The 25904-nt window shown below is 52.4% G+C and overlaps 1 protein-coding gene across 4 annotated transcripts in view; it reads right to left on the reverse strand.

The window, feature by feature from the left end:
• TTC7A (tetratricopeptide repeat domain 7A) overlaps positions 1 to 25904 on the reverse strand; it is a 121028-nt gene that overhangs the window by 69792 nt on the left and 25332 nt on the right. For 2 of the 4 annotated variants that reach the window (XM_014833136.3, XM_044772371.2), the window contains exons 4-8: positions 22082 to 22212; positions 19416 to 19531; positions 4971 to 5049; positions 3995 to 4152; positions 3334 to 3397 (exon numbers count right to left, since the gene is read on the reverse strand). In XM_014833136.3, coding sequence (XP_014688622.1) covers positions 3334 to 3397; positions 3995 to 4152; positions 4971 to 5049; positions 19416 to 19531; positions 22082 to 22212 — 548 coding nt within the window. The other 2 variants (XM_070512142.1, XM_070512143.1) reach the window with 2 other exon arrangements.

The following is a 25904-nucleotide window of genomic DNA, read 5'->3' on the forward strand; positions in this document are numbered from 1 at the left end:
CAAAACTCAAAACTGGGTCCAAAACACAAATCTTCAACCAGTTATAGTTCATATCCCTTGCATTTCTGTGAAAGCATGTGTAAGGTTTCTATTTCCCTCTAGAAAGACAAAGACTCCCCCATTCATTCTCATCACTCAGTCAGCCGGTAACAAAAACCATATCCAACATACATCCCCACACCCAGACCCCATGCGGGCTACTCTGCTGAGTTCCAAACCACAAAATAGGGGCTGACGTGCCTAGGAAACCTGTAAACACCATTCCTGGAGCAGCTGCTCTGGCGATCCTGGAAGTGGAGAGCTGTGATGATTATGCTCCTGGGCCGGCTGTGCTGGAATAGCTTTTCCTGAAGCATAATGAATTCTGCAGGTCTTAGGGGAACCCAAGCAACAGCCATGGCCGCCAGCTGCTATTCTAGAGGTTTCTCCTTATCATCTGCAGCCAAACCCAGCCAACATCAAAGGGAGATGAGGAAAACCCCGCAGATAACAGAGGCCAGGCTGAGCCTCAAGGTTCAGCTGGCGGGGTCAGAGCAGGAGCCTGGGAAGCTGGCACAGTGGCGCCCACACCTGATGAAGAATGTGACCCGCAGAGAAGGAGGGTGTGAAACAAGGGCAAGCGAGAAGTCAGAGGTGGTCTGGTCACTGAGAAACTGCTCTGAGCCACAGCGGCTAGACCCAGGTGGAAAGCTAAGTCCAACGCCAACGCTCTCCTCCAAATTCCTGAAGTTTCTAAATGTGTGACAGGCTGGGTGTGAGCAAGAGGAAACAAGCCAGCCAGTCCTGGAAGAGTGCCTCCTCCCAGGGACAGTGTCCCGGCGTCTGAGCACTTCCTCTGCTCTGCATGCTACAGGGAATTCCCAGGACACTGCCTGGCCAGCTGGCCTGGACCCCCCTAGTCTCCTGGGCAGGTCAGACAGCCACACAAAAGGGAAAGAGCTGCTTGAAAGGAAACCACATATTCAGGAAAATTCACCTTGGCTCCAAGTGTGGACCACCTTTTAGAAAAAGGCCATTCTCCACCTTGAGATATAGGGCAGCTTGAGGGTTGGGGCAAGGGGCTGAGGGGAGAACAATCTTAATGGAAAGGTATCTGAACTCTGGTCCTGGGCACCCAGGTCAAGCAGAGGCTAGAGAAAATGGCTTGGGGAGACGAGCCCCGCCTCTATCCCTGCCAAGGAGAAAAATGATGACCATTCTCATACTGACAGGCATGTCCCTGTTTACAAAGCCCATCCCGAGCCCAGTCTCATCTGATCCTCAAAATTAGCCCCTTCCCCCTTTTACAGATGAGAAAACCGAGAATCAAAGCAGATGGTAAGTGTAGAATCAGGACTGCGACCCAGGCGCTCAGGGTCCATGGCCTGTGTATTGCAAGCTACCTGGGGAGATGGACGTGATTCAGATCATGGCTGCAAGGATTATTAGTGTGTGACCTTGACCAAGACATGTACCTGTCCTGGACCTTACTTTTCTCATCTGTGAGATGGGAACATAGTATTAGACTGAACCATATGGAACTGTTATTTTTCACATGGCTCAACATAATGCCACTTATATGAGATAATCAGCTTGGAACCTGGCAGAGAAACGATCTAAGAAACGTTCCTGTTTTCACCCTTTTACCTCTCACCTGTGGACCTCACTGTAACCCTAAGCACAGGAAGGTGACAATAATGACCTGTGTTTCCTGAGACAGGTGACTTTAGCACAGTCTCACCAGAGGTTGTAGGTGGTAAGATGACCAAGTGAGGTGTGTGCAGGGCCAGGGAGGGGGTATGGTCTACGTTGAGGTGCCGTAATTAGAAACTGAGGTTCAGTCTGTGGTCAGAATGAGGGCCCTTTTTCTGTGAAAAGCACACTGTGAAAAAGCACATTGCTTCCTATGAGTCAGATCTGGCACTTGTCCACACTGGGCTAACCAGCTAAATGTCCCCTCCCCAAAGCAAACACCTCCCCCTCACAAGCACACACTTGCACACCTTTCAGGACCACACCCTGGCCGGTTTGCACTCGGGATCCAACTGTCCACGCCCCTTCACGGGAGCTCTTCAATCCGAATGGACCAGGCCTGGCTGAGGAAGGACACAATCTCCCGCCCCCAGCCCGGCGTCCCTCCTCCTGTCTCCCTGGCAGGGGACCTGTTGAGCCAGAGGTAACCCACTGACCAAAGTTCTCTAAACAAGCCCTGGCATCACATGGTCCTAAGTGTCCAAAGGAATACTCATTTCCAGTTATTCACGGACCCAACTCGTGGGGTCTTGGTTTCTTAACCTTCACTTCCACACACTGCTCCCAGATGCCTTGTTTTAAAAAACCTAATTTCCAACCTGGGGGTTCACAGCTCACAAGCTCTGAAGGGCCCTTCCGTTAGAGGACACCCCACACCACCCCATGTGGACAGCTCCCCCACACCTAGTTTCTGCTTGTCCTGCCTACCCCTCCTCCATCGCCCTCAGACCAGATGAAGCCATCCTGCATCTCACCTCCTCCTGGACCACCCAACCACACCTCCTTCACTGATCCTCCAAAGCCCACGTGTGTGTATGTACATGAACGTGTGTGTGTGCCTCATCTCAGGGCAGAGGAAATGGGTCTTGTGAAAAAATCTAAAGAGCATTCCATGCGTGCTTTTTCCAGCACACCTTACCCACTCTGCTTTATTTTCCATGGCACTCAAACTCTGACACCAGGATATTTTCATAGTTAGTTAATTTATTGCCCACCTCCCTCACTAGAATGTATGGTCCACAACGGCAGGGACTCATCTCTGTTTTGTCTGCTGCTGCGTCTCTGGCATCCAGAACATGGCCTGGCACAAAACAGTTGTGTGAATGAGTGAATTCCTTCTGCAGGCACTTACCTCTGTGAGTTACTCTCATCTTACAGGTGAGGAAACTGAGGCTCAAAGGGATTAGGCAATTTGCCCAGGGCCCTCAGCCAATGAGTGGTAGAGCCGGAACCTGAATCCAGGCCTTCTGCCTTGAAAGCACACGCTCCCTCCACTCCCTTACATCAGTCACAGAAGCTGGCATAGCGCTGCTCAATGCATACTACTGGCTTGCTAATATCACCTTTTGCAATCCCAGAAGAGGTAGGTGGGGACTCCTTAGCTCAGTCCCTATTCCTTTGGGAGCAGGCTCCAGACCCCCAAATGCAGCCTTGTGCACCAGACCCAAACCTAATGAGTGAGCCTCACCCCTCTGCGGGGAAGCAAATCCGAGAACCCGACTTCAGGGACATCCCTGGGAGGCTGAGCTCAACGAGGACCTAGTGGCCTGTGCCTGAGCCCCAGCCCTACCCCACAGGGTGGAGGAAGGCCCTGGAGCTTACCATTGACTCACTGATGAGCAGCAGCAGGAGGGCTTCCTCAATGTTGTCCTTCGGGCAGTAGAGGCTGAAAGACACAAGCACAGGGCCCTCAAGAAGTAGCACAGCACCGGACACACTGGCCCTTCTGCCCTGGAGTCACACCAGCCCTGGTAAGGTGACCCTCTTCTGCATAATTCACAGGCACTGGATACCACCTGCAGCTCATTATCGTGTCTGAGTTTTGGGCCTGAAAGGCTGCGGTGGGTGGGAAGCCGGAAATACTGCAGATGCTCCAGGGAAGGAAATGGCTCTTCCAGCACCCAGTGCTGAGTGAAGCAGCGGGACCAGGAGCAGGGAAGAGAGAGAAAGAAGCTCTGCTGGGCCCGTCCCAGACCCCACCTTCAATTATTGGCACTAACAAGAGAGAAGGTGTATTAAGACTATTAGGAAGGCAGGTACTCCCCAAATAATTTGTGTGGCCTTTGGAACCCTTACAGGATCCTCCCCGCAACCCTCTCCCCGAGACCTGCCTTCTCTAGTCTATTTGGCTCCTGTTGATACCGAAGAGCCTGCCCAGCAGTGACCTGTGGTGGCTGGAGGAGAGCGCGGGGCAGAGAGAGGGGACCCAGCAGGATGGAACCCTGGGTGTGGCGTGAGACTGGCGTGATCCGGCAGAACTTACTTGTCTCCTTCGTAGAGGTGAGGTTTCCGCAGGGCCTGCGTGATGAAGGAATTCTCCTCCTTGCTCATGAACTCAGGCAGTGGGTGGGACAGGGGGCTCCAGTAGCACTCCTCGCTCAGGGAGTGCAGCAGGACCCCTGCCAGGTGCTTGGCGGCCATCTGGCAGAGAGGGAGGAACTCAGACCCAGGCACACGTCGGCTCTCCCCTGATATGGCCTAGAGTGCCTTGCACTCACCACCCAGCCTAGTCTGCCTGCCTGGCAATGTGCTGCCCCTCCAGGGGGCCCACCACCCCACTCCCAAGGAGCCCCCTCGCTTCTCCATGTCTCCAGCACTGAGGCTACCCAACCCCTTCTGTTGGCCTTTGATGGCTCCTACTTAATCCTTTATCCTCTCCCCTCTCCCAGACAAGAGGTGCCTTTCCTCCTTCTTCTGACCCCATGGAGCCCAGCACAGCTCTGAGGATTCAGAGGCCCTTGCAGAGCACCAAGCCACAGGCACAGGCAGCTCTCTACCAGGTATCTTTCTGATATTTGACCGAATATTGTAGACTGAGAAGCAGCTGTGGCTCTGATTGGGGGTGAATGAAAGCCTAAGAAGGCAGGCCTGAATCAGGGCAGGAAAGCAGAGTCAAGGGTATTTACTAAGATCATAAACGAATCCCTAAGAAGGAGCACACCACTTTGCTAGGAAAGGATGGCTGTAGTATTCAACATGATCTAACGCTAGGGGCTGTCTGCAGGGCTGTGATGAGAAAGACGCTGAGGATGCTTCCTAGGCTTAGTGGGAAAGATGCTGAGACTGATTAACAATGTCTGCCACAAGCATGGATGGGCAGAGTAGAAGCTTGCATGCAGTACATTGCCATCCCTGATGCAGGGGCTGCCTGCTGGGACCTCCGTTGTCTCCCACTGAAATCGACCCCTGAATAAACCAACCACAGCCAGCACCCAGCCCTAGGGCCTCCCATGTGTTACCACTTTGAAGTTCTGAGTTGCTTTGGTCTCCACCGTCCGTAGGACCTCCCGGAGCTCTCTCATGCCTTTCACGATGTTCCTATTGGGAACACAGCAGAACCAGGGTCTTTACCAGCCTGGTTCCCACGAAGACATCCTCATCTAACCTGCAGACACTAGGAGAAGCCTGTCTGACTTTTACTTGAAAACATTCCATAATTGGAATGAAATGAAAGGTCAGAGCTGTAACACCAGGACCTCAGAGGGCCAGGACATCACCGATCAAAGAACAGAAGAATCCTTCCCCCGCAACGTCTCCCGGAAACTCAGGCTTCCAGTCTCCACCAGAAGGGAAGTAAGATTGAGTATTTCAAACAAGATGTTATCTTGGTTTAACAGACCTGGGCTGGGGTCAGACTTTCTGACCTGAGTCGGCCTCAAATTCTCCATCTGCATCTACCACATCTAGTCAAGACTAGAATCCAGCCTCACCTCTTGGTCCCTTCCACCAGAGCCCTAGATGGGCCTGCATCACTGGGCCTGGATGACCACATAACAGTCTCACCCCCCTCCAGTCAGCCCTCTGCACCTTGAAGTAGTTTTCAAGCTTTTTAAAGTGTGACCCATAGTAAGAAATACATTGGACACTGCAACCCAGTATACACATCCACCCTCCTTATATAAAGCTGAAGTTTCTTGACGCATTACTGATCTCACTACGTGCAGTCCACTCTGATATTTTCTATTTGATGTCTCCCCTTATTCCTCTTTTTTAAAATGCTGGTTGTAGCCCTCAGCCCTCTAAGCAGACCTTGTAACCCACTGACGGCTTGTGGCCTGCAGATTGAAAAACTGCTCCCGCTGCCCCTTGAGGAGTCTACCCGACATGCAAAAGTCATCTTGTTCCTCCCCAGGGCGGCCCCTTTATCGTCGGTGGCCCCAGGGCTTACAGAATCCAGTCTAGGCCCTCAGTAGGGTGTCCTGGGGCTAGCGAATGTGCCCCTTGCCTCCCTCCCATCTCAGCTCCCACCACTCAAGTCCTTTCTGAACAACTCACCACAGTTCCCTATGTCAAAGCTTGGCACAGGCTTCTCCCATGCCTTAAACAGCCTTTCCCCTATTCATCCTTCAAAACTCCTTCCAACATCACTTCCTCCTTGCAGCCTTCCCAGACCCCTCCCCATGCCCACCCCTACTAACCGTGTAGCTCTTATACCCTGTTAATTCCTCTTCTGAAGCAAGCACGACACTGTGTGGTCATTTCCTGTTTACAGGCTGAGCCCTCAGGTTCTGTGTGTCCCCCTGAGGGCAGGGCTCCTGACTTGTTCCTGAAGCTCAGCCCCAGCACAGCTCCTGGCACACGGCTTCTGCTGGGCAAATGTCAGAGGACTGCCTTTCTTATTTGCTCTGGGGGTTCCCCGGATTATAGTACACAAGGGAAAGCAGAGGCTGCCGGGCCAGTAAATTTAGAAATGAAAGATCAGAGAGAGTGAAAAGCCAAAGCTGGCCACAGGAAAGCCACATGAGCCCACCCTGCAACATTCATGCACAAAACAGACTCCTGAGGGCATTGGGACCTGGAGCTGTAAAAGGACAGGTTTGTAGATCAAGTCCCTGCCTTCTGGGAACCTTTGGTTTCAGACAAGCAAGCCCCAGACATGCAAACTACCAATATTATAAACACAGACCCTTGTTTGTAGGGCTGAGAATGGAGACAAACACTCCCGGGACAGAGTCAGAGCCAGAACGACCTTCCCTAGTCTACCCAGAGCTTCTGAAGAGCTGGGAGGGGCAAGCAAGACAGGGCACCAAAGCACCCTTAGAGACGGTTCAAGTCTGGGCACTGCTACTGACGGGCACATGGCCAGGGAGGCTGGCTCACCTCTGTGGGCCACACATGGTCTCCTGCTCTATAAAATCAGGCCTTCAGTTGGGATCAGTGTCTCCCAGACTTCTGTCATCTGCACACCACATTTACAATGTTTGCTACTAGCTGCACACCATCAGTGTTATTATTTAGGTAATACTTTTCTTTATATCTTCTCTCTTTTTACTTCAGTAGATATCTCACCTCAAGCAAAAATACCTGAGATTATGGATTCGGCGTGCTGGTTTTCTTTTTGCCAATAGATATTAAATACAGAAGTACATTTAAAAAGTTATCTGCATATCACTGAAAACCACCCTGTGTATCACTAGAGATACTCACCCCACACTCTGAGAAACAATAGTTTAGATAGAAGGTTCTCAAAGTGTGGTCCTTGGACCAGCAGCATCAGCATCCTGGGAACTTACTAGAAATGCAAATCCTGAGGCCCCCCACTCCAGACCTGTTGAATCAGAAACTCTGGGGTGGAGCCCAGCAATCCAGGATTTCTCAAATTTCCAGAAGGTTCCAACGGACACTCAAGATGACTGGTTTGGATGATCCTGTGTCTTCTAGTTCTCCTATGCTAAGAAGCCAGCTTCCACAGGGACAACCTGACACGGAAACCCCAGCTTTGCAGACAGATCCTAAATCTGTCATCTTGGAAAGCAAGGCAGTCTCTGAGTCCTAGTCTCCCCGTCTGTAGGAGGAGGACTCCTCATTGGCTCATAGTGCTGTCAGGAAGACAAATGTACAAGAAGCCCCAAGCACCTCCAGGCGTGTAGTAGAGGCTCACTAAATATTAGTTATTTTCCATTCCCCTTCTAATTCTGGTCTTGAAGATCATATTATTTACCTTAATTTGCCACATTATTTACATGGAAGGTCAAGAGCTAACGAGTAGGGGGAGGGACAAAGTCTGTGAGGGGATCCTTCAGCCTTGTGCCCATCTTTCTTCTTCCATCATTCTCTACCCCCACAGGGGACATAAGAACAGGATTCAAGAGGAAGATAGGCACGGATGTTAACTCAGGGCCAATCTTCCTCAGCAAAATAAAAAAAAAAGAAAGAAAGAAAGAAAAGAGAAAGATTGGTAGCAGATGGTAGCTCAGGGCTAATCTTCCAAAAAAAAAAAAAGTACTAGCAATAACAGGATTCCCTAGTAGACAAACCACACCTGGGGACAGGCTGGGAGCCCCACAAGCCTGAGTAGGAAGAGTCTGCAGCAGAGGCCCTTCAGTCCCACTGAAGGCCCCGCCTTAGAAAAGAACCCAGAGTTGGGTAGCAGGCCATAGGCCATAGGCCAGCCAGCTGAGGGGAGAGCCCGGCACCAGCCACTTCCAGGAGAGAGGAAAAAGACACAGACAGCATGGGCTCCCAGCAGAGGAAATGGCTGGCTCTGGGAACTCACCTGCAGCAGAGCTCTGCCGCAGCAGCTGGGCCAATGGCCACAGGATGAGGCGGGGCTACTCCACGGCCCTATGGCCCAGAGGAAGCTGGTGGCTCCCGGCACCTATGGGTGACTTTCCACTCTGTGGGCTACCTGCCAGCCTCCTCCCTGGCAGCCTGGACCAGGAACCAAGCTGCAGCCATGAGGGGCTGTGGCCTTTCTTCCCACTGCAGCACACAGACTGTCCTCTCTCTGCCCAAAGTCTCTACACCACCAACTCTGGAAGAGCCTCCCACCCCAGCAGCCCCAGCATCGCCTGGGGACTTGGGAGAAGCGCAGACTCTCAGAGACCCTGCTTGCGTCAATACACACACACAATTAAGGAATCAGAACTGCATTTTAACAAGATCCTATGCCCAAAAAGTTGTGTATTTTTACTATTTTCAAATCTATAAGGGATTTTGGTAACTAAATAAGCTCCCAGGAATTCATTAGCAAAGTAAATAATCACCCTTAGGCATCTTTTGGGCAAATCTCAATTTTTATTGAATGCCCGTAAAGAGAAAAACCAACACAGAGGTTCCAGTGTCCAGGGCTGTACAAGGAGAGATTCGGGGTCCCAGCTGGAGCTGACCTGTTCTGAGATGTTGGGAACACCCCTCTACCTCAGCTTGCCCCCCTGGGAAACGGAAACCAGACGGGGTGTCTCACACCAGCCTGAGCAATCCTGCCCCAGGTCTAAGGCTGCCCCTGCCAGGTAGAGTTAACGGCTTTTCCGAGCCCCGTGAGAGGCCAGCTGAAAGATCTCTTTGTTCTGGTCTCTCACACTGACCTTCCTGAGCAAAGCTGCCACTGTTAACAATATTCAAACAGGGCCTCAGACAAACCCTGGCCCAGAGTCAGGCTGCGTGTGGAGAAGCCAGGAGGCCATTGACTCCAACTCAAGTACAGCCTGGCTGGCCAGGCGCAGAAAGAACGAGGAGGTGTGCGAGCCAGGATGGGTCAAGGAAAGCAGCTCGCCTCAGGAGGCCTCCAGGTGGGATGTGCAGGGAGGTGGCACGCTCCCCAGGTCCCCTAGTCAGCAGCTGGCAGCCATGGAGATTTGTCAAAGTGCTTCGGCTCATTCAGTTCTCGCAGCTTCTAATGAGGTTGGTGAGGCCAGCTTTGTTCACCCAGGTACCAGCACAATGCTGGGCATATAGAAGGCACTCAAGAAGTCATTGTGGAATGAATAAACCGCCATTTCCCACGGGAAGATGAAAGCCTGGCAGACTTTGTGATGGCATGCCTGCCCAGGCCATCAATCACCCAAGGGGAGGTGGGCTTACGGCAGGCACCAAGGAGTTCCAATTTTACTCTCTTTTAACTAAAAAGGCTCCAGAGAAAGACACCTGTTTTGGGACCTGGCACGGCTACACGTTTCTTTCCTGGCCATTTGAACTCTAAGACTCCCAGGACTCAACTGACCAAGGCCTTACAAAGTGCCTAGTGCCGGCAGTCCTTGTCCTCAACAGGAATCTGATAGACACTGGTGGAACGAACTAAGAGACCGAATGAGTGAATGAATATCTTACTCATGGCTCTGCACAGAAGGTCTGTTAAATTAGGCCACACTCTTGATTTAATCAGAGCTTAGAAAGTGTTCTGTACACAGTAAGTGCTCAAGACATTTTTTTTGCTGGGGGAGGGGTTTGGTTTGACTTGAACAGAGAATGAGAAACTGCATGGAATTTATGGCTGAATGGAACCTAAACAGACACTGGTGCCTACAACCCTGACCAGAAGTCCCCGTTCCAGGGCTGGCACTGCGAAATGTGAATGAGAGGTTTCCGGTCAAAGACCCAGAAGAGCACAGCCAGTTGGCAGATTCCAACAGCTGGAGGGTTGAATCAGGAGTCAAGGTCAGGTGAAGTTCAAATGGTTATCAAGCTGTCCGCTGCTGCCATAGACCCACGTCACCAGTTTCAAAAACTAAAGCTCTTCCTCTTCACCCCCAGCCACAGAAAAAGGCTGTGACACTTCCCCTGTGGGGCACCGGGGATGTCCAGGCAAGGGGATCTTTCCTTTCCAGTGAGGTGGACAACATGTGCTACGGGCAGTAGGTACCAATAATAAATAAAGGCTGTGCATTAAGAGAGGCTGGGAGGGGCCCTAATGGGCCTCAGAGGTCTCCCTGTGTGCCAAAGCATGACACAGACCACCAGGAGGATCTCCTGGACTTTGCTGCTGGGTGATTCCGGCCCCTGAATCCCCCTTAAGGCAACCTGTCCCCTGTCCTCCCCCAGCGCTGCAGATACGGGGCGGCTGCTGAGGATAAGACAAAATTACTGCTGAGTGAACACACCCACCACAGGTCATACGAAACAGCAGGCTGGGTTTTCTAAGGCACCTCCTCATTCAACAGAGCCCCCCCCAGCATTGCCGCCTGCAACCTGGCTGCCTTTGCTGCCTACCCGACTCGGCACCAAGCTGGCAAGGTAGAGGGCATGTGCACACACACACAGAGCAGAAAGGGAGAGTGCTTTCACAAGGCTGAACAAGCTGCCAAGCCCTGGGAAACTCCCTTAGGAGATACACACGCTCCCTTCTCTATTGTTTGGTTTTGGTACAATGAGCACATATTGTTTTAGTAATTAAGAATTTTTTTTTTTATGCCCAAAACATACAGCCCACCTGGTTCAAAACACGTGGCCCAAGCTCACTCCCAGCCCTGAGCCAGCAATGGGCTCTGCCAGGCCTGGGCAGGAGGAAAGGAAAAAACCACCCCAAAGAGAAATGGCCCCTTGCCCACTCCAGGGGGAGGAGCCGAGTCGGCTCACATTCTTGTTCTTGGGAGATGCCCAGAGACTCAGTCTCAGTGAGGTCAGGGCCACCGACGGGACAGTCAGCTTCCCCGGCATTGCATCACTCCCTGCTCCCCGCTCCCCTTACTGCCTTACTCCTGGAGCTGCTTGGTGCAAAGGAGAACCAACCCTCCTCCACAGCCAGGACCCCGGGCCCAGCTGCCATTGCCCACCCAAGAACACGTCAGAAATGGCGGTTTATTCATTCCACAATGAACTGCCTGGGTGGAGGCTCCGACCAGAGTCCGTGGCTGCCCTCTGGTGGCAGCCAGGGGGAGCAAACCCCAGGCATCCCAGGCCCCTGCCCTTTGGGAGGGGGCCTCCCGATTCCTGACCGTCCTTTCAGGCTAGCAATTTCAGTTCCAGGTCAATCAGAAACCCTGGCATCAGCCACAGAGCAAGGGGCAGGAGTCATCGGGGGGAATTCACTGCTGGATCAATAGGGCAAGGCCCTGGAAAAAATTAATGTCCCCTTGACACACCGAATGAATAAGTGGGCAGCGGTTTCGGGCTTTGCCAGCACGAGGGAGGCCCAGGCTTCACTGAAGCTCAGAAGCAAAGGAGAAGAGCTGTCCAGAAGTAAGCAAACGCCACCCACTTTACACAGTGGAGAACACCACACCCCTTAAATCATGTCAAATTCTCAAGTGGAGAGATGAGGCTGGACCCTGCAAGCAGGCAGTGCTTGTGGCCATCTGGCCCCAGGGGCAGAGCGCTCTATTCTCAGCAGGGGCTCCTCAGGCGCCTCTGGAGCCTGGTCCACCCCAGGCCCACACGGGCATGAGCTCTGGCTCTCAGACTCTGGCCCGGAAGCAGGTCCTACCATCTCTCCCCATTCCCTGGGCCCTAAGGAACCCCTTCTTACACCCGAACAGCACCTCAGCCCCTGGCTCCACGCCACCTGGACTCTGGGATGAACTGTCTCCTGCGAGCCCACCCTGTCCCAGGCAGCACCCCCACCTCCCTGCCTTCCCTTCCTCCCTACACTGAATACTGTCTGAACATCTACACTTGGCTCCTTCACTGTCTGCTGGGATGTAAGCTCCACAAGGAGGGACCTCATCTGTTCCCAGCTCCAAGCCCCGGAGCAGGGCGGGGCGCCTGGCTCACAGTGGGCTCTCAGAGTGAAAGGAAGTGCTGGGCTGTTCTCCGGGCTGTTTCACCTCAGCCCCATTCCCCCTCTGAACATGAGGGAGGGTTTCCCTCTTCCCCAACACCCCAAGAGCCCAGGGGAGTGGTGGTGAGTTTAACCAGCAGGAAATGGCTCCGGGGCTCTGAGAAGACTTTTCAGAGCCGTCCTAGGGAAGACGACCCGATGTCAGGTCCCCCTGATCTGCTTCTTACATCTTAGGCTAAGACAACAGTTCTCAACTGGGGGCAATTTTGGTCCCCAGGACATTTGTCAATGTCTGGAGACACTTTTGGTTGTCACACTTGGGGGCAGTAGGAGCTACTGGCATCTAGAGGATGGAGGCCAGGGAAGTCGCTAAAACCTACGAGGTACAGGACAGGCCCCCACAACGAAGGGTGTCTGTCTCAAAATGTCAACAGTGCTGAGGTTGAAAAACCCTGGCCTAAGGTGACTTTATATATTGTTTAACTTTCTAACCACAAATGTACAAGAAAAATACTGGAACTGGTGATTCACCTAGGAAGATGTAACTCTGACCTGAAGACATAATGTGTAATGACAAGAACTCATTGACAGGGACCCACTGTGGGCGGGTGTACAGTGGGCCCGGGACTGTGCAATGAGCATGACCTCGGGCTGTGGGGCTTGACAGACCCAGTTCAGCACAGGTTTGCTGGCCATAGTACCTGTTAGCCCTGTGACTTTGGGCAAGTTCTTCAGTAAAATGAGAATGTTGGTTCCTACTCCACAGGATTACATGTAAAGGCATTAGCATTCCGCCTGGCACCCAGCAAGTATTCAACAAATATTAGCTACTATTAAGAGGAAAGGTGTAAAGAAACTGTTTAAAGCCCAACCAGGCACACAGGGCTATAGCCCTGCTTTACATATCTGTCACAGCCGGGGCCACCTCTGGGCTGGATGTGGCCACAGGGAACCGAGAGAGGGGCTGAGTGGCTGCCACGTGTGCTGGGACTGCTGCTCACACTGAGGCTTTCAAATGTTTGGGCCGTTTGCTTGGAAAGAAATGATGATTCAATTTCCATTCCTCTCTATCTGGGAGGCCAGGCGGGGAGGCGGGGAGAGGAGTCAGCATCCTGGCTTCAGGAGGAAAAGAGGATGAAGGGAGGGGAGCAGAGTGAGAGGAACAGAAAAGTAACTGAAATTACTTGGGCTTTCCCGGAGGGGTGATGGCCGGTTAATGCCTCTGCCCACCATTGGCACCACCACCATACACACACACACACACACATACACAGCCTGAGTGTGCAGAATGCAGACAGGGGAGGAGAAAGGCCCCCTCTGGGGGGAAGTGGGACCAGCTTCAGGAAGAGGAGCCCCCCTGTGAGAATGGTGACTTGTCACAGAGGGACAAAGAGTGCCCTGAGTCAGCACACCAAGGATCAGCCCAACCACATCGGGGCCCTGTCCTTCTCTAACACCCCACAGGCTGCCCAAGCTGCCCTTCTATACTCCGAAAATTGGAAACGGCATGGGTTTCCAGGCCACTCAGATCTGAAGCTGGAATCCCAGCGGATGAGGTCTGGCAAGTTACTCAACCTCTTTGAGCCTCGTCCCCTCGCTAGTGAATTGGGGTCCCACGACCTCCTTTGCATAGCATTGTGCACTGAGCACGTGGTCCAGCCCGGCACACAGCAGGTGCTCAATAACCACTGGTCATCTCCCTCCTTCCCTCCTGGCTGTCCTTGACGTTCACCTTAGCTTCATCGCACCTGCAGAAAATGTGTGGGGAAGGGAGCAGACAGCCCTGAGGGGTGGAGGTAGGGGGAGCTCAGTGGAGAGGGAGTTCACAGCAACGTCTCCCGTGCTGAGTTCTGTACTCAAGTGTCTCTGCATTCCCTCCCTCTCCTTGGACCCTCACCGTCCCCTCCCCCATCTGCCATGCAGGACAAACAGAGCCTCCTGTTACAGAGCAGGGGCAGAGGAAGAACTTGCTCAGGGTCGCTGAGTGGCCTCCCACTCCCAGGCCCTGCCCTCATGGCCTCCAGGCGGTGAGGGCACCTACGAATTCTTCAAAGCGCTTATGACGCACAAGCACACTCACACCAAGGATCAGCCCCAACGTCACCAGGGCCCATCCTTCTCCCACACGCCTTGCAGGCTGCACAGGCTGCCCTTCCACACTCAGGCGAACAAATGCTAGGCTGGGAGCATTTGGAGATGTGGAACAGGGTTGTAGGCAATGTAGCCTAGTGGTCAACAGCATCAGATGGGACCTGTACACATAATCCTGGCTCCACCCAGAACAAGTCACTTATGTTCTCTGTGCCTCAGCTCCCCATCTGTAAAATGGGGATGCTAACTAACAACAGCACCTACTGCAGAGGGCTGTTGGGAGGACTAAACACACGTGCAAGCAAAGCACTTAAGTGCCTGGCACAAATTCAGCACTTTTAAGCGGCACCTATTAGTACAGTATTAGTTAAATAAATGAATGAAGGGGACGGAGCACTGAAATTAGAATTGTCCCCTTCCCACAAAATCTACTCCACGGGCTCCCACACAGAAGGAGAGCACCTCCTCTCCTACAAGAGGTTGGGAGGGAGGACTTCTTAAACACAGAGCGGGCGTCAGCAAACTCTTCTGTAAAGGGCTAAAGAGTAAATATTTTAGGATTTGCCGTACATGGTCTCAGTCACAACTACTCAGCTCTCTGGGTGAGAACAGGTGCAGCTCTGTTCCAATAAAACTTTATTTGCACAGACAGGGTGCGGCCGACCCCTGCTGCAGAGGCTCAGCTTCCGCAGGTTCACCCTGGGCTTCACGGTGTGGACGAGCCTCTGGGGAACAAGCCTTGCCCCTCCTTCTAACCTCTGCAGGCAGCGGCTGAGGCTGGCATCTCTTCAGGACCCTCATTCATCCCAGAGAGCTCACAACTGCAGATGGAGGGGTTCCCCAGGGGGAGGGGGCAGAGCCAAGGCAAGGGCAGTCACCGGCTAGAGAGCAGCAGCCTGGTGGCAGCTGCCTCACCAACAAAAACAGGAACCAGCCCGCTGGGCCACCGTCTCTCTGAAACTGAAGTTCAGCAACCGAAAAAGAACAAAAAAAAGCAGATGGTGGAACTGGAGCACAGGCAGGATGCTCCCCAGAGTCCCTGTGACATCCCCCAGGCCCCCCCTCTATGGCCACAGGGTGGCCTGGGGAGCCCGGGCTCCAGAGCCAGCCCCACTTTTGTGGGGTGAGCCACCTGGGCTCTCTGGGCGTCTCGATCCACATGTCCCAAACAAGGACACCAGTGCCTCCTTGGCCCAGCACTTGAGAAATAAAGAAGGAAACAAAACAAAAGGTATCAAGTTCAAGCTTGGACCAGCAGCCTGTCCAACTGTGGACTGCCACAAAAAATAGAAATAAATGATAATAATGCCTTTCATTTTCTTTTTTTTTCAACCAAAGAAACTTTTCTTTTTAAGATCGCCCTGAACTAACACCTGTTGCCAGTCTTCCTCTTTTATTTTTTCTTCCCTAAATTCCCAGTACATAGTTGTATATCCTAGTTTAAGTCTTTCTAGTTCAGCTATGTGGGACGCCGCCACCTCATGGCTTGATGAGCGGTGTGTCGGTCTGCACCCAGGATCTGAACCAGCGAACCCTGGGCCACCAAACTGGAGAGTGCGAACTTAACCACTACACTGCCAGGCCACCGCCCCCCCAGCCCCCTACCCCCCGCTTTCGATTTTCTAAGCAGCTGTGATGAATCGGGCGCCGTGGTGGGTGTTCAAGTCTGAGGAGAGAGTAGGGAGACAGCCTGTTCCTGGCTGGGACCTTCCTCCACCTGTTCTTACCATGTGTGCAATGCCTCCACCTCCTCTAACAGCTGGGCCTGCCCACCTACAGCCATCTCCATCACCTCTGCCTCCTGGGAGTGGCCTCGCCATGGCGTGCTCCGAATCCCGGACAAGCAACTCCACCTCACTCTCTTGCAGGCAGTTGAGGACGGAAGCTCAGGGCTTCCAACACCCCAAAAGAGATGGAGCTCTGATGGGACAGGGCTGCTGGCTGGACAGGGATGGCTGCTGGATGGAGAAGCCACCTGGGCCAGAACCTCGAGTTCCAGTCCAACTGCTTCCCTCGGGGGCCCAGAGCACTGGTTCCCGAAAAGTGGTCCCTCAGAGACCCACCTCCAAACAAGGGCTCCACGTCAAACCAAATCAGAAACTTTATATGCCTTTGCCTCCTCCTGGAAATGCACTACTTTCATTCACGCTCCTTCGAGTTCCTGTTCTGGAGGGGGGGAGTCTTTAACCAACTGTTGCCCAAACTTATTCGGCCATGGACCCTCCTGCAGATGCTCATCCTAGAACCTGGGCCTCCTCCTACCTTGTCCTCCTCTCCCAGACTCCTCCTTCCTCTGGGAATCTCCCCTTCCTCAGGGCTCAGCTCAAGGCCAATGTCCCCATCATAGGACCCACCTAGCCCTGAGCCAACCTGCAGGAGAGGCACCATCATGGGGAAGAGAGATGAGCAGGAACAGGCAAGAGGCTCACAGCCCAGCCCTGAGCAGAACGAGCAGGCTGCCAAGCAGCATCCTTACAGGATACTATTTATTGTTGCTGTTTAAAAAAGAAAGGAAAAAATACACCTGTATATCTTTACATAGAAAAACATCAAAGATACATCGAAATTATCTAGAGCACAGGGTATCTAATTTTTTTCTGTAAAGGACCAGATCGTAAACATTTTGGGCTTAGAGTCACATAACTCTGCAGTTTGCTCTGAAGCAGTTGTAAAAATAGATGATACCTAAATGAGTGGGCAAGCTGTGTTCCAAGAAAATTTTATTTACAAAAGCAGGCCACTGGCCAAGTCAGAATTTGCCAAACCTTGATATAAAAATTGAATGTGTGATTTTTATTTTCCTATTTTATATTTGTACGTATTTTCCAAAGTTTCTACTATAAACATTACTATTACATTATTTATGTAAACTGGGAGGGGGAAGGGATCAATAAATTATATATTTTTTAAAGGCGCAAACTGTTCTTAAAACATGAAAATATATTAACCTCACTCTTGAGAAAAATGCAAATTTAAAATGACACTGAGATGTCATATTTGACCAATCAAGATGGATAAAACATCAAAACACTTGCACTGTGTTGCGAGGGTTTATGAAGCAGCCTCTCTCACATCCTGGTGGAACAGAAGTTGGCACAGCCTCTACAAGACCCAAGTTGGCCATCTCCATCAAAACAAGCTTTTGACCCAGAACTTCCCTGTCTAGGGAATCACCCTACAGACTCCCACTGTGAAACAACACACAGGCATGGTTCTCTTCTGGACTCAGGGCCACTGAAAAGAGCTCGAGTCTGGAAAAGACCTAACTGTCTATCGGTTGAGAACTGAGTAAACAAATTAAACAACAACTGTGCCACAGGATACTACGGAATATTACGCAGTGCTGTAAAGGAAAGGCAGCTCTGGTGTGGAATAATCTCCAAGAGACGTATTCTAAATAAAAAAAGGAAAGGGGAAGAATATGTGTAGAAAAAAGGAGGAAAATAATATATGCATATAATTGCTTGTGTATACTGCTGATTATCTTAGGATGATATAGGAGACTAGTGACGCTGACTACAGAGGAACCAGGAGGTGGGCGATGGAGGCAGAAGGGAAACTCTATACTGTCTATTCTTTCGTACCTTTTTAATTTGGTACCATGTGCAAGAATCGCCTATTCAAAAAAAGAATGTTAAATTAAAGGAATGAAGGGCTGGCCCCGTGGCGGAGTGGTTAAGTCTGCATACTCTGCTTCAGTGGCCCGAGGTTTGCTGGTTCAGATCCCGAGCACAGACCTACACACCGCTCAAGTCATGCTGAGGCAGCATCCCACACAGAAGAACTAGAAGGACTGACTTACAACCAAGATACACAACTGTGGGTGCTAGTACTGAGGCTTTGGGGAGAAAAAGAAAAAAAAAAGAGGAAGATTAGCAACAGATGTTCGCTCAGGGCCAATCTTCTTTACCAAAAGAACAAAAAAGCATACCTTAAAATAAAAAATTAAAGAATAAAGTGAAATTTAACAAAACAAATTATACCAAAAATGAAATTTGGGCTTCAAGGGACTCTGGTCCATCAGAGCAAAGAAAGCTCCATGATCCTGAACCTGTTTCCTCACCTGTGAGGAGGAGGTAATACCTGTTTGGCTGACCCACTGCCACCTGGGAGGCTGGAGTGAGTGACAGATGTGCCAAGGCTCCAAGTGACTGGCTGCACTCAGCACATGGGAGTCCCTCCGCTTGCCCAGGATGTCCTCATGGCCCCAGCCCACAGTGTCTGCAGAGGGGGTAATGACACCGAGGTGGCAGCCGATGGGGCACAGGAATCCCCAGCCCCCACCTGCTAGTCTCTGGACTGGTAGAGGCCTTCCTGGCAGGCAGGACTGACCACTGCGGGACCACCTAAGAGCCATGGTTGCCTGCAACGCGCCCTCCTGATTGTGTGGCTTCTCCCTGCCTCACCACACCCCCCATGAGGCCCACTCCAGGCCCAGTGCCCGTACCACCACCCCCTCCTGCCCAGCTGGAAGCATGCCCTGCACTCTTCACAGAGGGAGGGTGCCCTGCTTAACTCCAAGGAGCTAAAGAGTAAGGAAGGGGTTCCGGGCACCATGGTTTTTGGGTCTGAAGGAGGCGAGTATTCGCAGGACCCTCCAGTCAACGCATCGGAATACGAGCTTTCTGCCACCTTGTCGGCAGGGACAGTCGCTCCTCCAACATGAGGCCAGCCCTTTATTTTCACATCACTTCCCCTTGCATCTCATTGCTCCTTGAAAGTTGGGATAAGCAGGAAATGCCTTTTCCATTTGATTTTTGGGGAGAATGAGGCTCCAGGAAGTGAAATGACTTTACCCAAGGCCTGAGTGACAGTGACGACCCCCAGACCAGCACCCACGGCCTGCTCCCTGTCCTTCCTCTTTCCACATCATCCCCTGGGCTCCCAGACCTCTCCCTTCTAAAGATAACCGCTCTCACTCCTCTTCTCAGCGGTGCTCCCTCGGCAGCTTCCTGAAGCTCGGCCCCTCCCTCGGAGAGCGCCTGGGCACACCTTGGTCTGACAAGACGTGAACCAGCCAGCACCCATGGGTCCTGAGAGGGCGCGCACGCACACACGCAGGCCAGAGAAGAGGGAGGCCAGACCTAACACAGCCCACGTCACAGCACCCCAGCCCAGAGAGAAACGTCCAGGTCCCGCCTGGCCGCCAGCGACCTACCCCTTCTTCAGGTTTGTCACATAAGCGCTCTGGAGGGCGGCTTCCAGGAAGTAGGTGAGCTCATAGTCAAGCGGGTGAGAGCCCTTCAGATGCCGTGATGTCGTGTTATTTGTTATCTGGGAAGGGGAACACAGAGAGAGCCACTGTCTCAACATCCCGAGGCATGGGGCCGGGGTGAGGGTCAGCCCAGGCAGAGGGAGCGACCCCATCAACCCCCCAAGTCCCCAGCCACCTCAGGGACCCGTGGGGCAATCCTTAGACCAAAGTCAACTTAACTTGCTTTAACTAAAATATGTCTAAAGCACTCTCCCCAGCCAAAAGCTGGAAGGTCACAGCAGCCCTCCAAGGTTGGTTTGTCTGCATTTTGTAGATGAGGAAACTGAGGCTCAGACAGTGCCTGTGTCACAAAGCTGGTGTGCACCTGGACCTCAAACTCAAGTCTGGCCAGCTGCAGATTCTAGGCTGTTTCTAGTACTTATTGGTTCACTCATTCAACAAACACTTGAATGTCTACCAGAGGCTAGGCACTGCACTGCCCCTGTCATAGGACCACGAAACATTGAACATCCCAATGCCGGGACCCCTGGTTCCAGAAAAAGCTGAGGAACAATTACATTATTAACTGAGCTATCCTTAAGCGTCAGCTCTAAGAGGGTCTCCCAGCCCCACCACAATAGCCTGCCTTTACTGTGCCATCTCCCTTCTCTGATCCAACAAAAAAACCAATGAGCCATCTACCTTATCTTTTGGAAATTGAAGCAGACTTGAGAGAGGTTCTTAGTTCCTCAGAGGTTGGGGCTGGGTCTTAGGAGGGAGACACAGCATTTCTGAGAATGCACAGGATTCCATGGCCTACCCTCCCTCCACCCGAGATAACCAGCTCTCGGGGACCATTTGTCTGCCCACTGCCACTGGCATTGGTTCCAGCCCCGGACATCACTACAGCTCATCACTCTAACCCCCTTTTAAGAGTCCAAAGCCAAGGCTTCTAGCTGAATGGGAGGCTAACTTTTTCATGAAACTTTCCTCCAAACCACATGCAATTCAAATGTGAAGAGCTCCTAAAACACTGCCACCTTGCAGTGATCCACGTGATCCTGGCGGAGGTCAACTTAACCCCGTCAGGTCTCCATGTGGACCTGAGAATGAACTCAAGTTCTGTTTTCGCTGAGCCCCTCCATCACGTCTCCAGTCCACTTGAATCCACCCCAGCAGAGGGACTCCAGGGCAGTGACTCTCAACACAGGGCAATCTTGCCCTCCAGGGACACTGGCACTATCTGGAGGCATTTTTGGTTGTCACAATTGGGAGGAAGGGGCTGCTGTCATGTAGTGGGAAGGGGTCAGGGATGCTGCTGAACATTTTACAATACACAGGGCAGCCCCACAACAAACAATTATCTGGCCCCAAATGTCGACAGTGCTGTGGTTGAGAACCCCTGCTTTAGGGGAACTGGCCCGGCCTGAGGAGGAATCCGAAACGGCCCTTCACAGAAACAGGCGTGAGGCCGACATCCCAGCATTCATCTCCTGGGCTCTGTCTCTAAGCTCACGACTACCTCCCCGCTCAGGACACCAATCCTAATCCGCTCTGCCATAGCCCCTAACTCTGCCCTGCCCTGCCCTGCCGTCTAACAGCTATTAAACATCTACTAAACAGAACGCCTAAGACCACTCCCAGGTTCTCCCCCACAAGTAATCAGAGCCACACTCCCAGGGTTCAAATCCCACCAATGCCACTCACTCACTGTCTGAATTCTGGGAAGCTTTGTAACTCCTCGCCAAACCTGAGTTTCCTTGCTTGTAAAATGGGAACCTCAACAGTGCCTGTTGCAGCCGGTCGTGTGAGGGGTGAACGAGAGAATGACCGAAAGTACTCAGCGCAGAGCTGCCCCCGAAGCAGGCGCTCAGGAACTATCAGCAGTACTCTGTGGAAATGGCTGCCTGTGCTCCCCGCATTGAACTAAGAGCCCCCAGAAGGGAAGAACTGGGGCACCATCACAGTACGCTGCTGACACCTGAAACTGCTGTCGGGCAGACGGTGCACACAGGCCCCCCGAGGGGAGCTGGGAGATGAGGAGGCCAGAGAATTCCCAGACCCCTGCTGGCTGGCTCTTCGTTGGCCTCTGAAAGGCTGGGAGAATGGGTCCCAAGACCTCAGCTCCCCTAGGGCGTCCAGCAGGGGGCTTCCGGGACATCCAAGAGCAGGGAAGGGTGTCTAAGTGCAAGGAGCAGCCCCACTGCACCCTCCCCCCAAGGGAGGGTGGTGAGCACCGGTTTCACCTTTCTAAACCTCATCTATTCAACAGGGATAAACACAATACCTATTTCACAGAGTCGCTGTGAGGAGCAAACAGGTGAACAGATACAAACAACACTGTCACATTTGGTCGTACAAGCTGAGCTTACCAAGGAGGTTTCCGGTCCCTCACAGATGGCGTGCACTCATCTGTTTATTAAAACTATTTTCTGGCAGGAGAGGGTCTCGTTCTAACAGAATCAGCATACTATAAGGTGTTTTCCAAACCACAGATAGAACGTGTTTGGAGGGATGGGGGAGCCTTTCTCTAATCTGCACAAGGGTCACCTAGGGGCTTAGTGGGGGCCCGTAGATACGGTGCTCAACAGAGGGCAGCTATGAACACGGCGCTGCGATGCCCAGCTCACCTTCTCCAGCTCCTGCAGGAACACCTGAGCGATCCAGGAGGCCCTCTCGAAGCAGGCGATCACCTCCTCCTCCCTCTCGGTCAGGCGGTGGCGGGAAGCGATGGAGTTGGGTAGGCGTTCCAGGGAGAGGCCTGCAGGGGGAGGAGAGCATCTCAGACCTGCCCTGCTCAGGCCCCCCAATTTCAGGCCCTTCCCACAGGCCCAGGGTGGGCTCATCTGAGGAGACCTACACTCTGGAGCAGCCAGCAGGAGGCAGAGGTCCATGGAAGGGAAGGAGGAGGCCAAGCAACGGTGGTATTAGTGGCAGCGGGGATCAAGCGGTGGGAGGACAGTGGGCACCCATGTCCCACATGAGGAATCACACTGTGGCGCCCTCATGTCCAACGCCCGCCTATGCTTCCAGGCCGGCTCCTCCGGGAAGCATTCTTGACCCCCTTTCTGTTGCTAGAAGAAAACATTCATTCCCCAGGCGCTCACCATCTCTACATCATATAGTGGTGGTTTAACACAGCTCTTCTCTCCCAGTAGCAGAAAGCTCCATATGGGCAAAATGTGAGCCTTTTGCACGGCCACAATCCTGGCACACAGTAGATGCTCATGTTATGCAGCATTTTATACACACCCTTCCCGTGGAACCAAACAGTAAGCTGAGTTATCTGCATGCAGGTCTTATCTGCCTGAAGTGGACATCTGCTGATTCTGCCTCCCCAGCATCAACTTCCCGTTCTTTCAGCTGCAGCACCTCACCTTCCCTTTGAGCACCCCTCCTGTAGTCTCAGTCTGCATGGTTCGGAGGGCGATGACCCCGCTCTACCTCCAGGGCAGGCACATGGCCCGGACTAGGCCAAGAAGAACCAAGCCCAGAACTTTTACATTTTCCACTGGGCTTGGTACGCCGGTAAGAGGCCAGCCTGAAAATGTTAGGGAAAGCCTGGCTTAAAACGAAGCTACAGGGCTGGCCCGGTGGTATTGTGGTTAAGTTCGTGTACTCTGCTTCAGCAGCCCAGGGTTTGCAGGTTCGGATCCTGGGTGTGGACCTACACACTGCTCATCAAGCCATGCTGTGGCAGCATTCCACATACAAAATAGGGGAAGACTGGCACAGATGTTAGCTCAGGGCCAATCTTCCTCACCAAAAAAAAAATTAAAAATGAAGCTACACAATATGAATGCAGTTGGCACGACTGAACTGTACACTTGAAAATGGTTAAGATGGTTAACCTTTTATGTTATGTGTTCTTTACAATTAAAAATTTTTTTAATTAAAATAAAGTAAAAGCATCACTCTAAAGCCAAAAAATACCCCAAACCCAAAAAAGCCGTAAGAAGCCAAGAAGGGAAAGCATTGTTATAATTATTAGAAGCAAATGCTATAAAGAAAAACAACTCTATTTTTATATCTTTTTTTAAGACAGGAAAAAGATTGAATAAACTCTTAGTCATGGAATAAAAAAATGAGGCCTACACAGAGTAAAGATGAGCCATGATGGAAAAGGGCAGCTTCCTAAAGACATTGAAGTGCTACCCACTGACATTTTCCAGCACATGAGCCAATAAACACCCCCTCCAGCTGCTTTCTGGGTCAGTTTAAATCGTGTTTCTGTCACTTGTCACTCACACAGACCTGACCGGAGAGGGCTGTCCTTCTGGGCGGTCAGTTCTCACCAGGCAGAACCCAGGTCTCTCATCTTTGTGCCTCACACAGGACTTTACAGGAAGTAGGAGCTCAAAACGAATTTACTGAGGGAACTATAAGAACAGACCCCTCAGCTCTTTCCTGCCCCGTGGCCCCAGCGTCCAACTGAGGACCAAGCCCTTATCATTTCAAACCTCCCTCCCCTCCCCGCTCTGACCCCCTCATTTCAGGCTTTCTCTCTTGAGTGGACGAACACAGCAGCCTCTTAACAGGTTTCTCTGCCTCCAGGCTCACTCTAGCCCATCCTGCACATGGCTCCCCGGGTGATGTCTCGAGAACTCCACCCCTAGAAACCCTCCAGGGGTCCCCACCACTATAGCGTAAGGTCCAAACTCCTGACGCTCCACGCCAGGCCCTCCAAGATGCATCCCCTGTCACCTCTCCAGCCGTGTCTCCCACCATACGCTGTAGACTGTATGTTTGTGTCCCTCCAAAATCCTTATGTGGAAATCTGGTGCCCAAGGTGACGGTATTAGGAGATGGGACCTTTGGGAGGTGATTAGGTCTTGAGGGTGGAGCCCTCATGAATAGAATTAATGCCCTTATCAAAAAGAGCCCAGAGAAATCCCTCACCCCTTCTGCCATGTGAGGACACAGGGAGAAGTCGGCAGTCTGCAACCTGGAAGGGACCCTCACCAGAACCCAACAATGCTGGTGCCTTGATCTTGGACTTCCAGCCTCTAGAACTGTAAGAAACAGTTTCTGCTATTTATAAGCCCCCCAGTGTATGGTACTTTGCTATAGAGCCCGAGCTGACTAAGACTCCACACCTGTCCCACGTACCCCCAACCTCCCGCTCCCAACTGCTGACCTTGTTCAAGTTGCTCCTGCTGCCTGGAATGCACCCCCGCCAAGTCCACCCCAAATTACCACTCCCCTTCTGCCTGAGTGCCACCTCGTGTATGGAGCGCCCCAGTCCATAGTACTCCTGCCCAAACATTTCTTATACTTATTTGTTCACACGTTCACCCAGCCAGACTGTAGGCTCCTTACAGACACCCACTTTATCATGTCACCCCTCTACCACCTGGCACACAGTAGACACTCGACAAGCAGCAGCTCATGGGCTGAAGAACAGCAAGCCTGAGCACGTCTGACAGAGTACAAAGGGCTCTGCAAACACAGGGAAGGAATTACTGTTTTCCTTGGCTGGATTCCAACTCATACAGCTTCAGTGACCTTGCCCTCTGCCAGGCTAGGGTGTGAACAGGTCCAAAGCTCAGGGTGCCTCGGCCTGGGGGAGGACAGGCACAGAATGTGAAGGCCCTTGCTCAACACAGAGACTCAGTTACCCGTTCAGTGAGTGTCAACGTGGCTCCTGCCAAATGACTCATGACCGAGAGGGAAGAGCTCCTCACCCAAGAGGATAAAGGGGGGAGGAGGCATGGAAGGGGCACCGGAGGAGACGCAGAAGGCAGGCAGGAGAAGGCAGGCCCTGCTGCTCACCGCTGACCCAGACTCGTGGCCTGTGCACCCTGCAAGAAGGCAGGACAAACACACAAACTGTTCAGAGGCCTGGCCTGGGAGACCAACTGTGGATGGCAGGAGGACACGGCCAACTCCAGAAGACACAGAGCGGACTAGTTTTGACACGGCTGCCCTGTGGCCCCTAAGAGATGTGCTGCTGGCCGGGTTCCCTCCTGCCCCACCTCTGGGCCCAGAACTGGGATGGACAATGCCAGCTGCCTGGCAGGTTCAGCCAGCCCCAAGCCTCCAGCGAGCTGGCCACTGCAAACCGGTGGCTTTAGCGTCTGTGGGGTCTCTGCCGTGTCGTGCTTCACTTGTTCCCTCTGCTCCCAGCAGGGGCCCTCCACCATGCTTCTCTGAGAATCCTGAATCGGGTCCTTCTTGAAAGCTCCCAGCAAAACCACCTGCTCTCTGAAGCCTTCAGCCTCCTGACCTCAGAACCAGCAGAACGTTTTAGATGCGTCTCCTTTGCGTGTGCCTTTTTCCTGTGTTGAAACCACCTGTCTGCCCACGTCTGACTGATCTTCGCACTCAGCGACAGCAGGGCCTGGTGTTCGGTGAGCGAGTGGACAGACGCATAGACGAACGCGGGCACTCACTCATGCTGCGTGCACAGCCCAGTGGGGTTTCTCCCTCTCCATTTAAAAAACGGTTCTTGCA

Source organism: Equus asinus, chromosome 6, assembly GCF_041296235.1.
Source record: "Equus asinus isolate D_3611 breed Donkey chromosome 6, EquAss-T2T_v2, whole genome shotgun sequence".
In the NCBI taxonomy this organism is placed as follows: Eukaryota; Metazoa; Chordata; class Mammalia; order Perissodactyla; family Equidae; genus Equus; species Equus asinus.